We start from the raw sequence: 19,310 nt of genomic DNA on the forward strand, positions 1-19,310 counted from the left end.
GTGGTGAAACCCCATCTGTACTAAAAATGCAAAAATTAGCCATGAGTGGTGGCTCACACCTCTAGTGCCAGCTACTCAGGAGGCTGAGGCATGAGAATCGCTTGAATCCAGGAGGTGGAGGTTGCAGTGAGCTGAGATCACGCCATTGCACTCCAGCCTGGGCAACAGAGTGAAACACGGTCTCAAAAAAAAAAAAATAAATAAATAAGTAAATTATAGAGACAGGGTCACTATGTTGCCCAGGCTAGAGCTGAGCTTTCTAACCATCAAAGCTACCCCCCAGCGAGCCAGCTGCTCCGTGAGGTGGTGAGAGCCCTGACCCTGGGGGTGTGCAAACAGGAGGTGAGGGGGGACTCAATGAGGGCATCCTGTGGCGACTTTGGGGTTACTCATTTCAACAGGCAGAAAGTTTCTGGCAATAGGATCTCTTTCTTACCTCTCTCTTAGAAATCCACCTGCCAGAGCCCAGCTATGGTTTTGTTACTGTTCATTGACACAAGTAATTAAATGTAAAAGTTACAAATAGGGCTAAATTCCCCTTTGACGGTCATCCCCAGTCCTGGTTCCCTCTTGCCCCACCCGGTGAGATCCAGAGTCATCATGCATGTCCTTGCAGACTTCTTATGCTTCACAGTCATGTGTGCGTGATCATGGACAATACGGTGCTGTACTGTGTGTGTGTCTGTGTGTGTGTTGTTTGTTTTTGTTTTTGTTTTACTAAAGGCATCATGCTGTAAGGCTCATGCTATAAGCTACTTTTATTTACTCAGCGTCTGTCCCGACAGCTTTGAGATGTCTCATTCTTTTAACTGTGGCATTGACTCCTGGCTCTGCCCTGTGCACCCGGCTTATTCAGGCATCCTCTGCTGTGTGGACATTTACATTGTTTCCAGTGTCTCATTGTCATCAGGGGGCTCACTGAGGAGGAGAATTTCTGGGGAGTGGGTAAGGTCTGTGTTCGGCATTTAACTGACCCTGGCCAGTTGCCATCCAGAACGCTGCTACCAGCTCCCTCCCTCCAGCGGGACGTGAGGTTATGTTCTGTAGATCACCCTCTGCTCTTGATGTTATCAAACATTAAAACTTTGCAACCTGGTAGGTGAAAGTTAGTTTTTCATTGTTCAGTTGTGTTTTTCTGATTTTTGGGAGACTGGACATTTTCTGTGTTTGCTGACCGTCTGCATCTCCTCTCCTGCTGTGTGCACCATCACCCTGCTCTAGCTGCTTCCCGGAGCCTCCCTCCTTCCTCTCCACCTGCCTGCGTCCTCCTCGTCCTTCAGTTTCTTCCTAAGGGCCCATGGGCTTTCTTTGGTTTTTACGTTCCTCTCACTCTGCCTTTGGCTGTTTCTGGGCCTCCCATCCCCTGGGAGGTTTCAGAGGATGGGGAAGACACAGGAGTGTAGTCACCATGCAGTGCAATATGGGCTGTAGTGTTCATCCTCCACGGCCTTTATTGAGGACTTACTGTGTGCCAAGAACCTACTCTAAGAACGTAACTACGTAATTGTGCTCCCTTACTTCATGCTCATAAACACTTGTGAGATGGGCAATGTTCTCCTCCATTTTTTTTTTTTTTTGGAGATAGAGTCTCTGTTGCCCAGGCTGGAGTGCAATGGCACGATCTCGGCTCACTGCAACCTCCGCCTCCCAGGTTCAAGCCATTCTCCTGCCTCAGCCTCCCAAATAGCTGGGACTACAGGCACGGACTGGGACTACAGGCACGGACTGGGACTACAGGCCACCACACCCAGCTAATTTTTTTGTATTTTTTTTTTTAGTAGAGATGGGATTTCATCATGTTGCCCAGGGTGGTCTCGAACTCCTGAGCTCAGACAATCCACTCACTTTGGCCTCCCAAAGTGCTAGGATTACAGGCGTGAGCCATCAGGCCCGACCTCATCCTTGTTTTACACAGAGAACATGGAGGCACAGAGGAGTTCCATAAATTGCCACCAAGGTCTTCCACTGGTGTGCAGCAGAGTCAAGATTCAAACCCAGGCTGTCTGGCCCTGGGGTCCAGCCTCTCCAGTGCTCTGCTAGGTGCTGGACAGGGTCAATGAGACACAGAGAATGGGCACCACCTGACAGACTGGGACAGTCAGGGACAGCTTCCTGGAGGAGGTGACACCTCAATGGAGCCTTGAGGGAAGAGCAGGAGGGGCTGACCAGGCAATGAATAGAATAAGTATAACCAGGAAGAGGGAAAAGCCTGAGTGTTGCTGAGGGACTGAAGAGCTGGCCTAACTTGGGGTGTGTGCCAGGGGGGCAGGCGATCAGGACCAAGGGATGGCCAGGGTCAGATCTAGAAAAGCCTGGGCCATCCCATAGTCAATACCTCATCGCAAGGCCCGGCAGGCCTTCCACTGCTCTGTGTGTACCCCATGGGACGCCAGGAGCCCGGGCTGCCACCACCCACCTGGGCTCCTTAGACCCAGTGCACAGGCAAGGGGGCGGGAGTGGGTGTGGCTGATTTACATCCAACAGGTTGAGGGGAAAACCCAGGAAATGCAGCCCAGGCACTAATCAAATCTAAGACTAATAATAAGCATCCTGAGTAATGAGTAGCCTGGGCCGGAGCAGGCGAGGTGGCCGGAGCCGTGTGGACCAGGAGGAGCGGTGTGAGTAGCCGGGCAGGAGGGCAGGAGGGCAGGAGGGCAGGAGGGCAGGTGTGAGGTGTGAGGAGGGTTGGGCCTCAGCGCCGTAGGGGTTGGCAGGGTCCGGTGGGTGCAAGGCCCACAGCAGATCCACATACTGGGGCAGTCCCAGCCTCCCCAAGCCCCAGCACATGGAGAGCCCTGGATCTGGATGCCTCTGGGGTGTGGGGCTTGCCTTGTGGGAGAGAAGCCACCGAGGCTGCAGGGTTGGCCACACCAGCAGGAATTCCCTTTGTCACCATGGCCCCCGCACACTCCCCATTTTCCCCCTTACATGCCCGCTGGACCATTTTAATGCTAATCTCAAACACCAGATTGTTTGAGTTGTAGAGACCACAGGATCTATTCCTTAAGAATACAACTCTAAAAACAAAACAAAAAACTAAGCATCATACCATCACCCCTGCTGCAACAACAGTTCCTGAACATCACCACATAGCCTGCCAGGGTTCAAACTGCCCCGACTGTCTCATCTATGTCTTTCTCAGTTGAATTTGTTCAAATCAGCCTGGCCCACATTAGACTTTTGGCTATGTTTTAATCTATAACAGTTTCCACCCATTTTTTTCCTCGGTTATTTATTTGTTGACAAAATTGGACTATTTATCCTATAGTTTTTTTTGTTTTTTGAGACAGAGTCTTGCTCTGTCACCCAGGCTGGAATGCAATGACATGATCTTGGCTTGCTGCAACCTCCGCCTCCAGGGTTCAAGCTATTCTCCTGCCTCAGCCTCCCAAGTGACTGAGATTATAGGTGCTCACCACGATGCCCGGTTAATTTTTTGTGTTTTTAGTAGAGATAGGCTTTCGCCATGTTGACCAGGCTGGTCTCAAACTCCTGACCTCAGGTAATCCACTTGCCTCAGCCTCTCAAAGTGCTGGGATTACAGGCATGAGCCACGGTGCCCGGACCTTATAGCATTTTTATCAGAGTGAGTTTCTAAGGATTTATGAAAGGGCCCCAGGTCCCTCACTGTGCAGACAGAACCCATGGCCAGATGGACCGGGGCACAGCCTAGATTCACAGTCTCTCCCTGCTGCTCTGTCCTACACACCAGGCAGGGAGCAAATCTGTTCTCCCATCCTCTTTTGTGTCCAGCCACCACGTCCCCAGAATCTACGAAGCCGGGGGCTCAAATACATAAAGTTTCTGAGAGACTTGGACAAGGCAGTGACCAGAGGCTGCCTTGACACAGGATGAAATTGCCCAGGCCTCTGGCACCACAAGTCAGGACCCAGCTAGAACTGTGACCTGGCAGTGGCAGAAGCTGTCTGGTGCTGCTGAATCGGCCCTGACCCACTCTGGGACCTTGGCTGAGCCGCTTCCCCTCAGTGTAAAATGAAGAAGACTGTCTTTCCTACCAGACATCCCTCAAAAACACAAAAGTGCTTTGATGAAACTGCCAGACTCCCTCTTGGGGAGTCACGAGGAAAGGCTCTGAGAAGGCGTGCAGTTAAAAAAATGCCTTGACTTTCTTTAACCCAGTGTTTTTCAAACAAATTTGATCACAGAGATCTTTCTTGGTATAGCACCTGTTAACCAGCCGAGCACGTAAGGAGGGACAAGCAGAGGGCTCTGAGAATCACCCTCCTTGGCTGCTGTCTGGTCTCAGGATGCAGGAGAGAGTTTCCATCTTGCATCCAAATTTGTGGTGGCCCAGAGTGTGAGCCCAGCCCACAGAGCTAGTGTCAGAGAGGAGTTCCCTTTCTTCCCTTTCCGTCAATGGAGCTTCTCTCTCAAGCTTCTATTCTGCCTGGCTGGTGTCAGTCATGGGGTTTTCCCACCCTCCTTTGGCACTTGATGATGGTTCTGGGATTTTATGTAAGTCCATATGGTGGTAGAGGAGGGGGCGGGGACAGGCCCTCTGGTCAGCTTGGTATCTGCCATCTGGTCAGTCAGGCTCTGTCTCTCCTTCAGGTCCAGTGGCTTTGGTGGCTTCCAGGCAATGAATGGGTCTTGGAACCTCTCCAAGGCTGCCCTTGTCACATAGAACCTCCTGCCCACCTTCCACTCAACCAACCCTTCATGGTGATATGCGGTGGGTGGCGGCTTTCTCCCTCTTTGCTCCTCCACCCAAATATGGTGAGAATCAGGGGTCTGTCTTTAATTTTGTTTGATCCTTTGATTTTAGATTTGCTTTTGAATAGATAGTATAGTCAGATGGTTTGGAACCCAGAAAGTATTGAAAGATATATATAATAGAAAGTCTTTTTTTTTCCTTGTCCTCCATCTGCCAAGTTCCCACCTCCCCTAGAATAAGTAGCTTTATTTACATATAACTTACATGCTGTGAAATTCACCTGTGTAAAGTGTACAAGTCTGTGTTTTTAGTATATTTACAGAGTTGTGCAACCACCACCGTAAGCTAATTTTATAACATTTCAATGACCCCGAAAAGAAACTTTGTCAGTCTTCATTCCTCCCTAGCCCCAGGCTAATCTACTCTCTGTCTCTATAGATTTGCCTATTTTGGACATTTTCCATAAATGGAATCATGTGTGGTGTATTGTGACTAGCTGTTTCCACTTGCCATAATGTTTTCAAGGGCCGTCCAAGTTGTAGCAGGTATCAGTACTTCCTTCAGTTTTGTGGCTAAATCACATTCCATTTTACAGATATATCATGTGGCTTATCCAGTCATCGGTGGATGGACATTTGGGTTGTTTCTACTTTTTGTCACTGTGATTATTAACAATGCTTCTATGAACTTTTGGGTTTAAGTTTTAAGTGAACATGTCTTCTTTTCTCTTAAGTAGATGGATACCTACAAGTGGAATTGCTGGGTCATATGATACATTCTATGTTTAACATTTAAAGGAACTGCCAAATGCTTTCCAAAGTGGCTGCACTATTTTATAACTCACTTTAGGCGCGAGGGTTCCGATTTCTCCACGTCTTCACTGACACTTGTCATTGACCGTCTTTCTCATTCTAGCCATCCCGGGGGTGTGAGGTGGTATCTCACTGTGGTTTGGATTTGCATTTCCCTAGTAACAAATGATGTTGAGCATCTTTTGCATGTGCTTTTTGGCCATTTATATTTTTTTGGGGGGAAAATGTCTATTGAAATATTTAGTCCATATAAAAATTGGGTTATTTGTCTTTTCATTATTCTGTTATAAGCATTCTTTATGTATTTTGGATACAAGCTCCTTATCAGGTATAAGATTTGTAACTATTTTCTCTAAGTTTGTGGATTGTCTTTTTACTTTCTTCATGATTTTCTTTGGAGCACAAAAGTTTTCATTTTGATTAAGTTCAATTTTGATCAATCTTCTCTTCTATCACATGCAAATTTGGTGTCATTACCTAGCCCCAAATCATGAAGATTTAATTCTATGTTTTCTTCTAGGAGTTCTGTGGTTTTAGCACTTACATGTAAGTCTATGATCTACTTGGAGTTAATATTTGTGTGTGGTGTGAGATAACAGTCCAAATTCATTCTTTTGTACGTGAATACCCAGTTGACCCAGCAATATTTTTGAAAACACTATTCTTTCTCCCATTGAATTGCCTGGGTATCCTTGTTGAAAATCCATTGATCATAACTGTTAGGCTTTATTTTTGAACTCTCAATTTCATTCTATTGATTTATACCTGTCTTGATGCCAGTACCACCCTATCTTAATTAGCATTGTATTGCAGTAAGTTTTGAAGTAGGGAACCATGAGTCTTCCAACTATGCTTTATTTTCTTTCAATCCATGAGCATGGGATGGCTTTCCATTTATTTAAATCTTTAATTTCCTTCAGCAATGTTTTTTAGTTTTCATGTATGTCTCTCATTTCTTTTATTAATTTTTTTCTTAAATATTTTCTTTAAAATAGTGTTTTTGGTTTCTTATTTATTTATTTTTTAAATTTTTTTTTTGAGACAGAGTTGCCCAGGCTGGAGTGCAGAGGTGCGATCTCTGCTCACTGCAAGCTCTGCCTCCCAGGTTTGCGCCATTCTCCTGCCTCAGCCTCTCGAATAGCTGGGACCACAGCACCCGCCACAACACCTGGCTAATTTTTTTTTTTTTTGTATTCTTAGTAGAGACCGGTTTCGCTGTGTTAGCCAGGATGGTCTCGATCTCCTGACCTCGTGATCTGCCAGCTTCGGCCTCCCAAAGTGCTGGGATTACAGGTGTGAGCCACTGTGCCCGGCCTGGTTTCTTATTTTTAACAGAATTTTTTTTTTTTTGAGATGGAGTCTCGAACAGAATTTTTTTATGCATACATGACCGTTTACAAATATAATTAGAACTTTCCCCTTTTTTCAAAAATAACCTCCAAAACAAAAACAGGGCCTACGAGCCATGCCATTATATACCTTGTTTTGTTTTTGTTTTTTTAGTTAATATATCTTGCTGTTCTTTTCATAACAACATACAGAGAGCTTCCTCATTACTTTTGTTGATAGCTACATAACAATCTAGTGTATAAATGTACTGTAATTTACTCAGTCAATTCCCTGCTGATGGATATTGGGTTACTTTTAATCTTCTGCTATTACAAATGTTGCTGCAATTGGCCAGATGTGGTGGCTCACACCTGTAATCCCGGCACTTTGAAAGTCTGAGGTGGGCAGATCACCAGAGGTCAGGAGTTCCAGACCAGCCTGGCCAACCTGGTGAAACCCCATCTCTACTAAAAATACAAAAATTAACCAGGCATGCTGGCGGGTGCCTGTAATCCCAGCTACTCAGGAGGCTGAGGCAGGAGAATCACTTGAACCCAGGAGGCAGAAGTTTCAGTGAGCTGAGATCACACCACTGCACTCCAGCCTGGGAGATGGAGTGAGATGCCATCTCAAAAAAACAAAAAAACAAAAAAAAAAAAAAAAGAAAGAGGAAAAAAAACACACAAAAAGCAAATGTTGTGCTCGCTTTGACAGCACATATACTAAAAAAAAAAAGTTGCTGCAGTAAATTTATAATTTCACACTTCAGGATAAATTTCAAAATTTAATCACTGGGTCAGTGGGTAAATCCATCAGTAATTTTGGCAAACGTTGCCAAATTGCCCTCCATGGGAGTTATTTCTATTTACTCTCCTTCCGTAATGAATAAGAACGCCACTCTCCTCACAGGATCTGCCAATAGAAGGTTTTATTAAGCTTTTGGAGTTTTACCAATCTCAGGGTGAAGATGGTATCAGTGTAGTTTGAATTTGCCTGTCTCTTTTGAATGAGACATCCTTACGTTGTATTTCCCTGTCTGAACTGTCTATTCATGTCCTTTGCCCATTTTTCTCATGAGTAGCTGATCTTTATTTTTCTGTTTATTCTTTAGATCTTTAGATCTGAGGTGCAAAGGTTTTGTGCCTGTTTTTCATATGTCTTTGGACTTGGGTGTTTGTTGTCATAAAGAAGTTTTTTTTTGTTGTTGTTGTTGTTTTTGTTTGTTTGCTTGCTTTGTTTTGTTTTTGAGATGGAGTCTCACTCTGTCACTCAGGCTGGAGTGCAGTGGTGCGATCTCAGCTCACTGCAACTTCCCCCTCCCAGGTTCAAGCACTTCTCCTGCCTCAGCCTCCTGAGTAGCTAGGATTACAGGTGCACACCACCATGCCAAGCTAATTTTTGTATTTCTAGTGAAGACAAGGTTTCACCATATTGGTTAAATTGACCTGGAACTCCTGACCTCAGGTGATCCACCCACCTCGGGCTCCAAAGTGCTGGGATTACAGGCATGAGCTGCCATGTCCAGCCATAAAAAGTTTTTTTGTTTGCCTGTTGTTTTGTGGATTCTATGTTATGCATCTTTTCTTTTATGGATTTTGGGTCATAGTTAGAAAGGCCTTTCACACTTTGATGACAGAAAACAATTATGAAATGGTTTCTTCTCTATTAAATTTACATATTTTTATTCTTTTCACATTTAAATATTTTATTGGGTTGCTTTTTGATACGAGGGAAATTATTTCCCGTGCTCGTTTCTGGCCCACTTTGTGCCAAGAATCCTTTCTTCTGAGGGTTGAAAGCAACAGCTAGGACTTTCCCCTTTCCTCATCAGGGCACCTCTCCTTGCATCCACCCCGGATGGAGGAGATGCAGGCAGGGAGGGAGCTGCTGCTAAAACTCAATATGATCCCTGCCCAGCTGTCTATCAGCACAGTGCAAGAATGCGGCTTGCTTTTTCTTCCACAGGTCTTTACTGAGGACAACTATATACAAGGAATCCAGCTACTGATTAGCATTTATCCAGCACCTGCTGTGTGCCTGCTGTCATGGAAGGCACTGGATTCAGAGACAAATGAAACAGTTGGGGGAGGCAGAATGGCTACACCCTGAAATGTCACATTACCAACAAGAAATGTCACCCAGCAGTGGGTGCTGGGAGTTCAGGGTGCTGGGAGTTCTGGGAGTAGTTCCCCTGGCCCAGAGCTCTAATTTGATGCTACTATCATTATTAATGATTATCATTGGCTGGGCACAGGGGATCACACCTGTTGTCTTAGCTACTTGGGAAACTGAGGGGAGGGAATCACTTGAACCCAGGAGTTCAAGGCTGCAGTGAGCTATGATTGCACCACTGTAATTTTGTAGAGACAGAGCAAGACCCTGTCTCTATAAAAGAAAATTTAATTATCACTAATATTAAAATTATTTTACACTATTATACAATGATAAATATTAACCCATTGTATTTCACACTATTTATATTTATACTAGCAGCCATATCTTGGGCCAGTTACATGCTTGTCATGTACACACCGTTGAGAAGATCTACAAAAGAAAGCCTAGAATCCCCATTTGACAGGTCAGGAAAACTGAGGTTGTGCACAGCCTGAGTCCTTCCCAAGATGACTCAGCCGTGCTTTCCCCACCGTGGGCACTTCACTCCGGCACACTCTGGGTCACTGAACCATGGCGAATCTGTTTTCAACATGAGCTGACAGGAGGTGAAAATTATGATGGGTGGAAGTGGCTGTCCCCATTTCACAAACAGAAAACTGAGAAGGTGACTTGACCAGTTCTCCCAGGACCTAATACTAAGTTCTTCTTCCTTTAGAATCAGCATGGGAGGCCAGGCGTGGTGGCCCATGCCTGTAATCCCAGCACTTTGGGAGGCTGAGGCAGGCAGATCACCTGAGGTCAGGGGTTCGAGATCAGTCTGACCAACATGGTGAAACCCCGTCTACTAAAAATACAAAAATTAGCTGGGTGTGGTGGCGCACACCTATAATCCCTGCTACTCGGGAGGCTGAGGCAGAAGAATCACTTGAACTCCGGAGGCAGAGGTTGCAGTGAGCTGAGATCTCACCACTGTACTCCAGCCTGGGGAACAATAGTGAAATTCCATCTCAAAAAAGAAAAAATAACAACAAAAAAGCATGGGGATGGTGGACTGTCAACCCTGAACATCTCTGAAGGTTCATTCTGAGTGGAGATGGAAGCAGCCACAGTGGTCTATTTCAAAATACAGCTCACAGAAACCAAAAACCATCTTTTCCTCCTCCTCCTTCCTTCTCCTCCCCTTCTCTTCCCTGTCTTCATCTCTCTTCTTTTTCCCTTCTTCTCCTCTTCTGCCTCCTCTTCCTCATTCTTCTTTTCCTCCTCCATTTCTTCTTCCTCCTCCTTCCTGGTTAGCAGAAGCCAGGTTGTAAGGTCACCATCCATTCCCATGCACGTCCCTCAGGTCTCAGGCTGCAGCCTCATCGGGGCACACACCCTGTCTCTGCACGCTGGAATCCTCTCCTGTCCCCACCCCACTGGTGAGCTCAACTCATAGCCCCCAGCCCAAGTTTGCAATCAGTGTTTGCTTGAAAGACTGCATGAGAAAGGCCAGGCGCTGTGGCTCATGCCTGTAATCCCAGCACTTTGGGAGGCCGAGGCGGGTGGATCACAAGGTCAGGAGATTGAGATCATCCTGGCCAACATGGTGAAACCCCGTCTCTACTAAAAATACAAAAAAAATTAGCTGGGCGTGGTGGTGGGTGTCTGTAGTCCCAGCTACTTGGGAGGCTGAGGCAGGAGAATGGTGTGAATCCGGGAGGCGGAACTTGCAGTGAGCAGAGATGGCGCCACTGCACGCCAGCGTGGGTGACAGAGCGAGACTCTGTCTCAAAAAAACAAAAACAAAACCAAAACACAAAACTAGATAAGAAATTCCTCCTATCTGCCAAGCTTTTACTGTTCCTTCTCTTCCAGTCACATCTACAGGTTTTCTTGGTGAAATTGTAAAGGGCAAGAGCGAGGGGCCGACCCCTCCCCTCAACCCTGCTCCTTCACTCCTGCACAGAACCCTCCCCACCAAGGAGGAAAAGATGGAGTTGGCCCAGGCACACAGGAATTGGCCCCTAAAATTTTTGTTTTCTCGATCCAGGTGTGGGCCTTGTCCAGCACAGTACTCCTTATCACTGGAAGCGGCAATATTAACAAGGGCAGCAGCTCAGGGGGTTATCTTTACTAACGTGCTCAATACTGCACTAGGCACCTGCCATGCATATGCTGCTTGCAGTGATTCTGTGAGTAACAACAGCATCCTCATTTTACAGGGGAGGACGCTGGGTCTCCAAGAGGGGAGGTTGTGCCCGAGGTCACACAGCGAGGAGTACCAGCCCCATAACTCACAGCCCAGGGTTCCCAAGCAGGGCTGCCCCTGGCTTTCCTCAGGCTCATCCCCAAAGTGGCTCAGAATCTGGTCCACTCCCCCTGCTGGTCCTTGACTTGTTCATTTTAGACGCTCTGGATTGATTTCCCACTTTCTAAGGTGAGAACTTAACTTGGACGTCACTATCTGCGTGCACGCAGCCTCCCCTCCCCGGGCCCCCAGTGAAGTAGGGGTATGTGTTCAGTTGGAGTCAAGATAGACCTGCTGGCTGCCGGCTCTGCCCCAGAAAGTCAACTCATCTGCAGTTCTATTCTCCCCGCTCTCCTTCCTCTCTCCTAGAAAGCCTGTTTTTGCCTTGGTTCACTGACAATGGTCTAATGGCTCTCACAGTGAGTAAACTCTTTTACAGAAGGAATAATTCCAAGTCTCCACCTTATTCATTGACTTGGATGGTTCATTTATTTATGACAATGTAAATATTGCCCACAGCTGAGCTGCTATTCATGTCCTATGATTACCTTTCTTTTCTTTCTTTCTTTCTTTTTTTTTGTTGGGGGAGACCGAGTCTCACTCTGTGGCCCAGGCTGGAGTGCAGTGGCATAATCTTAGCTCCCTGCAACCTCTGTCTCCTGGTTTCAAGTGATTCTCCTGCCTCAGCTTGTCAAGTAGCTAAGATTACAGGCATGCACCACCACACCCAGCTAATTTTTGTATTTTCAGTGAAGACGGGATTTCACCATATTGGCCAGGCTGGTCTCGAACTCCTGACCTCAAATGATCTACCTGCCTCAGTCTCCCAAAGTGTTTGGATAACAGGCATGAGCCATCACACCTGGCTTACTTTTCTTTTCTTAGTGATATCTTCTGTTTCCCTGGAGTTGGTAACTCCTCTGTTTTCTATGCATGTAATGTCATCTCCAGCTCTGGGACACATCCACCCTGTCAGTTGGTCAGACATTCTCACTTACCTATCACTTCTGTGTTTTCACTGGTGACATTTACCCTTCTTCCATTTTAGCTGGAATAGAGTGCCCTCTAGACCTCCAAGCAGCTGTCACTGGGGAAGTCCTTCACCATCATGCCAAGAATGCCCACCTTCTCCTCTCCACTGAGAGGGGTCCTGTTCTTCACCACCCCGGTTTTTTTTTTTGTCCGCTCCCCAGATTCAGTGGAGCAAGTCCTCCAGTAGCTTCCAAGATCTTGCATGTCTGAGAAAGTCTTTATTCTACTTCGCACTTGATAGATAACAATGTTCTAGACTGAAAATAACTTTCTGTCATAAACTTTAAGACGTTGCTCCATTTTCTGCTTACTTTCTGCTTTCTATTTCCACTTTTTGCCGGTAAAATATATATAATGAACCTTTGACCTTTTTAATTATGATGACATATTCAACTAAGTGGCACTACGTACATGCACAAGCACCACTATCTATATCCAAAACCTTTTTACAGCCCCAGACAGAAATTCTGAACCCATTAATCAATTAGCCTGCCTGTGCTAACCTCTATTTTACTCTCTAACTCTATGAATTTGCCTCTTCTACTTCCCTCAGATAAGGGGAATTGTAAAATATTTGTCTCTATATGACTGTCTTATTTCACTTAGCATAATATCTTCAAAGTTTATCCATGTTGTAGCACGTATAAGTATTCCATTCATTTTAATAGCATCATAGTATCCTGCTGTGTACCTGTAACATATTTTCTTCATCCATTCATATGCTGATAAATGATTGGACTGTTTCCACCTTTGGCTGTTGCAAATATGCTGTTCTGAATGTTGGGGTACGAGTACCCATTTACATCCCTGTTTCAGTTCTTTTGGATGTTTACTTAGGAGTGGAATTACTGGGTCATGTGGTAGTTTTATGTTTGTCTTTTTAAGGAACTGCCAGACTTTTCCACAGCTGTTGCTCTGTTATACATTCCCATGAGCAGTGCCTTCACATCCACTTTCTTCACATCTCCAACGCTGCTTATTTTCCATTTTTAAATAATAGCCATCCTAATGGGTGTGAAATGATATCTTATTGTGGTTTTGATTTGCATTTCCCTAATGACTAATGATGTTGAGCATCTTTTCTTGTGCTTATTGACCACTTGAATGTTTTATTTGGAGAAATGCTGATTCAAGCCTTTTGCTCAGTTTTGACTTGAGTTGTTTGGTTTTTTGTTGTTGAGTTTTAGGAGTTCTTTATATATTCTGGATATTCTCCCATATCAGATATATGATTTGAAGATATTTTCTCCCATCCTGTGAGCTGTCTTTTCACTCTCTCAATAGTGTCCTTTGGTGCACAAAAGTTTTAAATTTTGATGAAGTCCAATTTATCTAGTTTTTTCCTTTCATTGCCTACGCCTTTGGTGCTGTGTCCAAGATAACATTGTCAAATTCAGTGCATGAAGATTTCCCACTATGTTTTCTTCTGAAAGTTTTATAGTTTTATCCCTTAGTCCATTTTGAGTTACTTTTTGTATGTGGTGTTAGGGAAGCATTCAACTTCATTCTCTTGTATGTGATTATCAAATTTTTCCAGTATCATTTGTGGAAGACTGTCCTTTTCCCCATTGAATGGAATTGTTAGGGTTTTCTACATATAACATTGGGTTATCTGTGATAAGAGATAATCTTATGTTCTCCTTTCCACTGTGAATACTTTTATTTCTTTTTCTTGTCTAAGTGCTCTGGCTAGTGCTCCTGGTGCTATGTTGAAGAGAAGTGGCAAACATGTGTATCCTGGCCTTGCTCTGATCTTAGGGGAAAGCTTTCTCTTTCACCACTGAGAATGTGGGATTCTCAAATATGGCCTTTATCATGATAGGAAAGTTACTTTGTATTCCTAGTTTCTTAAGTGTTTTTATCATTAAAAAAGTTTGGATTTAGTTAAGCACTTTTTCTGCATCAATTGAGATGATCATTTAGTTTTACTATTCATTTCTTTAGTGTGGTGCATTTTACTAGTTGATAAAATGTATGTTGAACTACCATTGCACTCCAAAAACAAATCCCACTTGGTTATGGTGAATAAACTTTTAATGTGCCATTGAGTTCAATTTGCATACATAAGGCATATTGGTGTGTCATTTTCTCTCCTTGTGACGTCTTTATTGTGATTTTGTATTAGTGTAATCCTGACTTCGTGAATGAGTTAGGAAGTGTTCTTTCCTCTTTGATTTTTGGGAAGAGTTTCAGAAGAATTGGTGTTCATTCCTTTTTAAATGTTTTGGTAGAATTCACTAGTAAAGCAATCTTGTCCTGAGCTTGTCACTGATAGGTTTCTGATTACTGATTCAATCTCATTATAGGAGTATTCAAATTTTCTATTTCTTCATTTGTCAGTTTTGGTAGATTGTGTGTTTCTAAGAATATGTCCATTTTTATCTATGTTATCAAATTTGTTGGTGTACCATTGTGCACAGTATTCTTTTATAATCCTTTTTATTTCTGTAAAATAAGTAATAAAGTTCTTAATGTCATTTCTGATTTTAATAATATGAGTCATCTCTCTTTTTCATAGTCAATCTACCTAAAGGTTTGTCAATTTTGTTGATCTTTGCAAAGAGCCAGCTTTCGTTTTGTTGATTTTGTCTATTGTTTTTTCATTCTCTGTGTTATTGATCTCTGCTCTAGTCTTCATTATTTCTTTCCTTCTGCTATTTTTGGATTTGGTTTGATCTTCTATTTTTATTTCCTCAAGGTATATAATTAGGTTATGATTTAGTTATGATCAGGTTATGATTCTTCTTTTTCAGTGTGTGTATTTGCATTAATTTCCCTCTTTGCATTGCTTTTGTTGTATTTCACAACTTTTGGTATGTTGTATTTTCATTTTCATTTGTCTCAAGATATTTTATAATTTCCCTTGTCATTTCTTCTTCGACCAATTTGTTTTTGAAGAGCGTGTTGTTTAATTTACACATATTTGTGAATTTTCCAGTTTTCCTTCTGCTATTGATCTGTAGTTTTATACCATTATGATCAGAAAAGAAACTTTGAATAATTTTAGTTTTAAAAAATTAAAAATTTTTAAATTTTAGCCTTGTTTTGTGGCTGAACATAAGGTCTATCCTGGAGAATGTTCCATGTGCACTTGAAAAGAATGTGTATTCTGCTGTTGTTGCATTGAGCATTGTCTATATGTCCGTGATGTCTAATTGGTTTATAGTGTTCTTGATGTCCTCTATTTTCTTATTTAATCTGTCTAGTTGTTCTGTCTTATTACTGAAAGTGAGGTACTGAAATATCCCAATATTAGCACAGGATTATCTATTTCTTCCTTCAATTCTGTCAATTTTTGTTTCATATATTTTGGAACCCTGTCATTAGGTGTGTATATATTTATAATTGTTACATCTTTATGCTGTATCCAATATATTGTCCTTCTTTGTCTTTTGTAACCTTTTTGTAATTTAAAGTCTGTTTTGTTCAACAGTAGTGTAGCTGCCCCAGCTCTCTTCTGGTTACTATTTCATAAAATACCTTTTCCCATTCTTTTACTTTCAACTTCTATTTTACCACTATTTTACTCATTGTCCATTAAATCATATAGGAAAAAAATTGGAGTTACAAACCATGCAAAAAGTAAAGTAATTCTGGCTTTGTATATATATATTTTTTAATCTAAAATAAGTCTCTTATACACAGAATATACATAAAGCCTGTGGGTTTTTAAATCCAATCTGCCAATTTTTTTTTTTTTTTTGAGACGGAGTCTCGCTCTGTTGCCCAGGCTGGAGAGCAGTGGCGCAATCTCGGCTCACTGCAAGCTCTGCCTCCTGGGTTCACGTCATTCTCCGGCCTCAGTCTCCTGAGTAGCTGGGACTACAGGCACCCGCCACCACGCCCGGCTAATTTTGTTTTTGTATTTTTAGTAGAGACGGGGTTTCACTGTGTTAGCCAGGATGGTCTCGATCTCCTGACCTTGTCATGCGCCTGCCTCAACCTCCCAAAGTGCTGGGATTACAGGCGTCAGCCACCACGCCTGGCCCAATTTTTTTTTACTAGCAGAGTTTAGTTCATTTACATTTAATATGATTACTGATAAAGATTTACTTCAGTCATTTATATATTTGTTTTATGTATGTCTTATACGTTTTTGTTTCTTCAATTACTTCATTTTTGTATTTTGTTGATTTTTTTTGTAGTGGGCCACTTTGAGTCCCCTTTTCTTTCTTTTTCTATACATATTTTAGTTATTGGGGATTACAATTAATATCTTAAACTTATGACACCCTAGTTTGAATAATATCAACTTAGTTTCAGTAGGTCATAAGAGCTTTGTTCCTATATTTCCCTGCCTTTCCCTTTATATTCTTATTGTCACATATTGCATCTTTGTACACTCTATTGTCACTAACATAGGTTTGTAATCACTGTTTTACTCATCGCCTATTAGATCATATAGGAAAAAAGTAGGAATTACAAACCATGCAAATGTAAAATAATTCTGGCTTTTATATTTATTTATTTACCTTTATATTTACTTCAGTTTTTCTTATGGCTTCAAGGTACCATTGAGAGTACTTTTATTTCAGCATGAAAGACTCCCTTTAGCATTTCTTGTAGTGCAGTCCTCAGATTTTGTTTATCTGGAAATGTCTTAATTTCTCCTTCATTATTGAAAGATGATTTAAAAGTATATACAATTCCTGGTTGACAGCTTATTGTTTTCTTTCAGGACTTTAAATACATCATTACACTACCTTCTGGCTGGTTTCTTAGGAGAAATCAGCTGTTACCGTATTGAGGATCCTTTGTACACAAGAAGCTGCTTCTCTCTTGCTGCCTTCGCAATTCTGTTTGGCCTTGGGTTTCCTCAGTTTTATTGTAACATGTCTTGGTGTGGGTTTCTTTGAGGTTTTCCTGCATCAGATTTATTGAGATTCCTGAATGAGTATATTCACATGTTTTTTCAGATTTGGGATGTCTAGGGCCATTATTCCTTCAAATACTTTTTCTGCCATTTTGTCTCTTCTCCTTCTGTAACTTCTACGACCATATGTTAGTACATTTGGCTCTGTTCAATTTTCCTCAATCTTTTTTCATTCTTGCTACACAGACAATTACTTCAATTGTTTTATCTTTAAGTTCACCGATCCCTTTTTCTGCTTGCTTAAATTTGCTGATAAATCCCGTCTGTTAAGGTTCATATTTCACTTTTTGGACTTTTCCATTCCAGAACTTCTGTATGCTTTTTTTTTTGCTTTTTTCTTAAAAAAAACAAAAAACAAAAAACAAAAAAAACTACTTTTAGAGCATTTTTAGGCTCACAGAAAAATTTAGCAAAAGCACAGAGAGTTCCCACATCCCCTGGCACAGCCTCCTCAACTATCAACATCCTAAACCAGATGGTGCATTTGTTACAATCAGTGAACTTACACTGACACATTATTATCATTTAAAGTCTGAAGTTTACATTGGGGTTCACTCTCAGTGTGGTACATGGCTTTGAACAAATGTACATGGACATATGTCCACCATTGGAGTAGCTTACAGAGTAGCTTCACTGCCCTAAAAATTCACTGTGCTCCACCTACTCATCCCTTCCGTCCTCCACCTACTCCTCATCCCTCCCGTCCTCCACCTACTCATCCCTCCCGTCCTCCAACCCCTGGGAATCACTGATCTTTTTATTGTCTCCATAGTTTTTGACTTTTCCAGAATGTCATGGAGTTGAAATCATACAGTAGACTTTTTAGCTTTGTTTCTCTCACTTAGTAATATGCATTTAAGGTTACTCCATGTCTGTTAATGCCCTGATAGCTCATTTTTCAGTATTGAATAACAGTCCATTGTTTGAATATACCACACTTGATTTATACATTTACCTACTGAAGGACATTTTGGTTGCTTCCAAGTTTTGGTTCCTTTTTTACCACTTCTGTCTCTTTACCATGCGCTCATTGCATTCATACAACATTTTCCTGACTTCCGTTAGTTCTTTGTCTATCGTTTCCTTAAGCTCATTGAACATACTTAGCACAAATCTTGATTTCACACGTTTGACTAGTAATCCCAATATACAGACTTTCCTGGAAATGGTTTCTGTCATAGTCTGTATTTCCTGTAAATGTGGCAAAACTGCTGCTGCTTTGTATGCTTTGTAATTTTTTTTTGAGACCTGGACATTTTGAGTGTTATGCTGTGGTGACTGGAAATCTAACTTTACCAAACTCCTCAAGGATTGCTGAACCTTGCCTGTTAAGGGCTGAAGCCATCTGTTTGTGACTTTTCCAAACTTTTAGTTTTAAGCTTTGTTTTTTTCCAACTTTAATTTGTATTTTTGCACAGTATGTATTCCTTGTTGTGTGTAGTCACTGAAGTTTCTGTTCTTTTATCTCTGCAGTCAACAGTGACCTGACAAAGATTTCCTTAAGTGCTTGGCTCCCAGACCAGAGAAGGATACTTTCTCTTTAAATCCTCTGGAAGCCACTTCAGTCTTTAGGGGTTGAAACAATGTCCTTTGTGCTGGCCCCTCAGTGGTCACAGGCAGCCATCAGCAGTCAGAACCCACAACCCTAATATTTGGAGGACAAGGGTCCTTCTTGCTTATCCTGGGGCACTGCTGTGGAATAGTAGCCACAACCATGTGATAGGCTGACATTCCTAAAATTTACCATCAAGCTCTCCCCTGGACAACTCCAGAGTTCCCAAATAGTGACTTCAGACAGTGGCTGGCAGCTCCGTAGTTATTTAGCAAGAGGCACAGATTCCCAGAGCATGCCACTCTACTGCTTTCCTCCATGTCACTCCTCACATCCCAGGATTGCTTTTGAGATGTCCTGACTTTGTAACTAACAGAGTTTTATGGGTAGCCTGTTTGTTCTCAAGAAGGTTAAAAAAAAAAAAAAAAAAAAGAACAAATACATGAATACATGTCTTGCAAAATGCTTTTATTATTATTTTTATTTTATTTTATTTTTTTGAGATGGAGTCTTGCTCATCATCCAGGCTGGAGTGCAGTGGCGCGATCTCGGCTCACTGCAAGCTCCGCCTCCCGGGTTCACGCCATTCTCCTGTCTCAGCCTCCCGAGTAGCGGGGACTACAGGCGCCTGCCAACGCGCCCGGCTAATTTTTTGTATTTTTAGCAGAGACGGGGTTTCACCGTCTTAGCCAGGA

At 42.6% G+C, this 19,310-nt stretch overlaps 1 protein-coding gene across 3 annotated transcripts in view; it reads left to right on the forward strand.

Annotated features, from left to right (window-relative positions):
- The first annotated feature begins 2,516 nt into the window (after positions 1-2,516).
- Positions 2,517-19,310, forward strand: part of LOC105518992 (tumor necrosis factor receptor superfamily member 13B) — a 32,654-nt gene continuing 15,860 nt past the window's right edge. For 2 of the 3 annotated variants that reach the window (XM_011952162.1, XM_011952160.1), the window contains exon 1: positions 2,517-2,618. In XM_011952162.1, the coding sequence (XP_011807552.1) occupies positions 2,558-2,618 (61 nt within the window). In that variant the 5' untranslated portion in view covers positions 2,517-2,557. The remainder of the gene's footprint in view (positions 2,619-19,310) is intronic. The other variant, XM_011952161.1, reaches the window with a different exon arrangement.

Source organism: Colobus angolensis, unplaced genomic scaffold (genome assembly GCF_000951035.1).
Source record: "Colobus angolensis palliatus isolate OR3802 unplaced genomic scaffold, Cang.pa_1.0 Scaffold335, whole genome shotgun sequence".
Lineage (NCBI taxonomy): Eukaryota > Metazoa > Chordata > Mammalia > Primates > Cercopithecidae > Colobus > Colobus angolensis.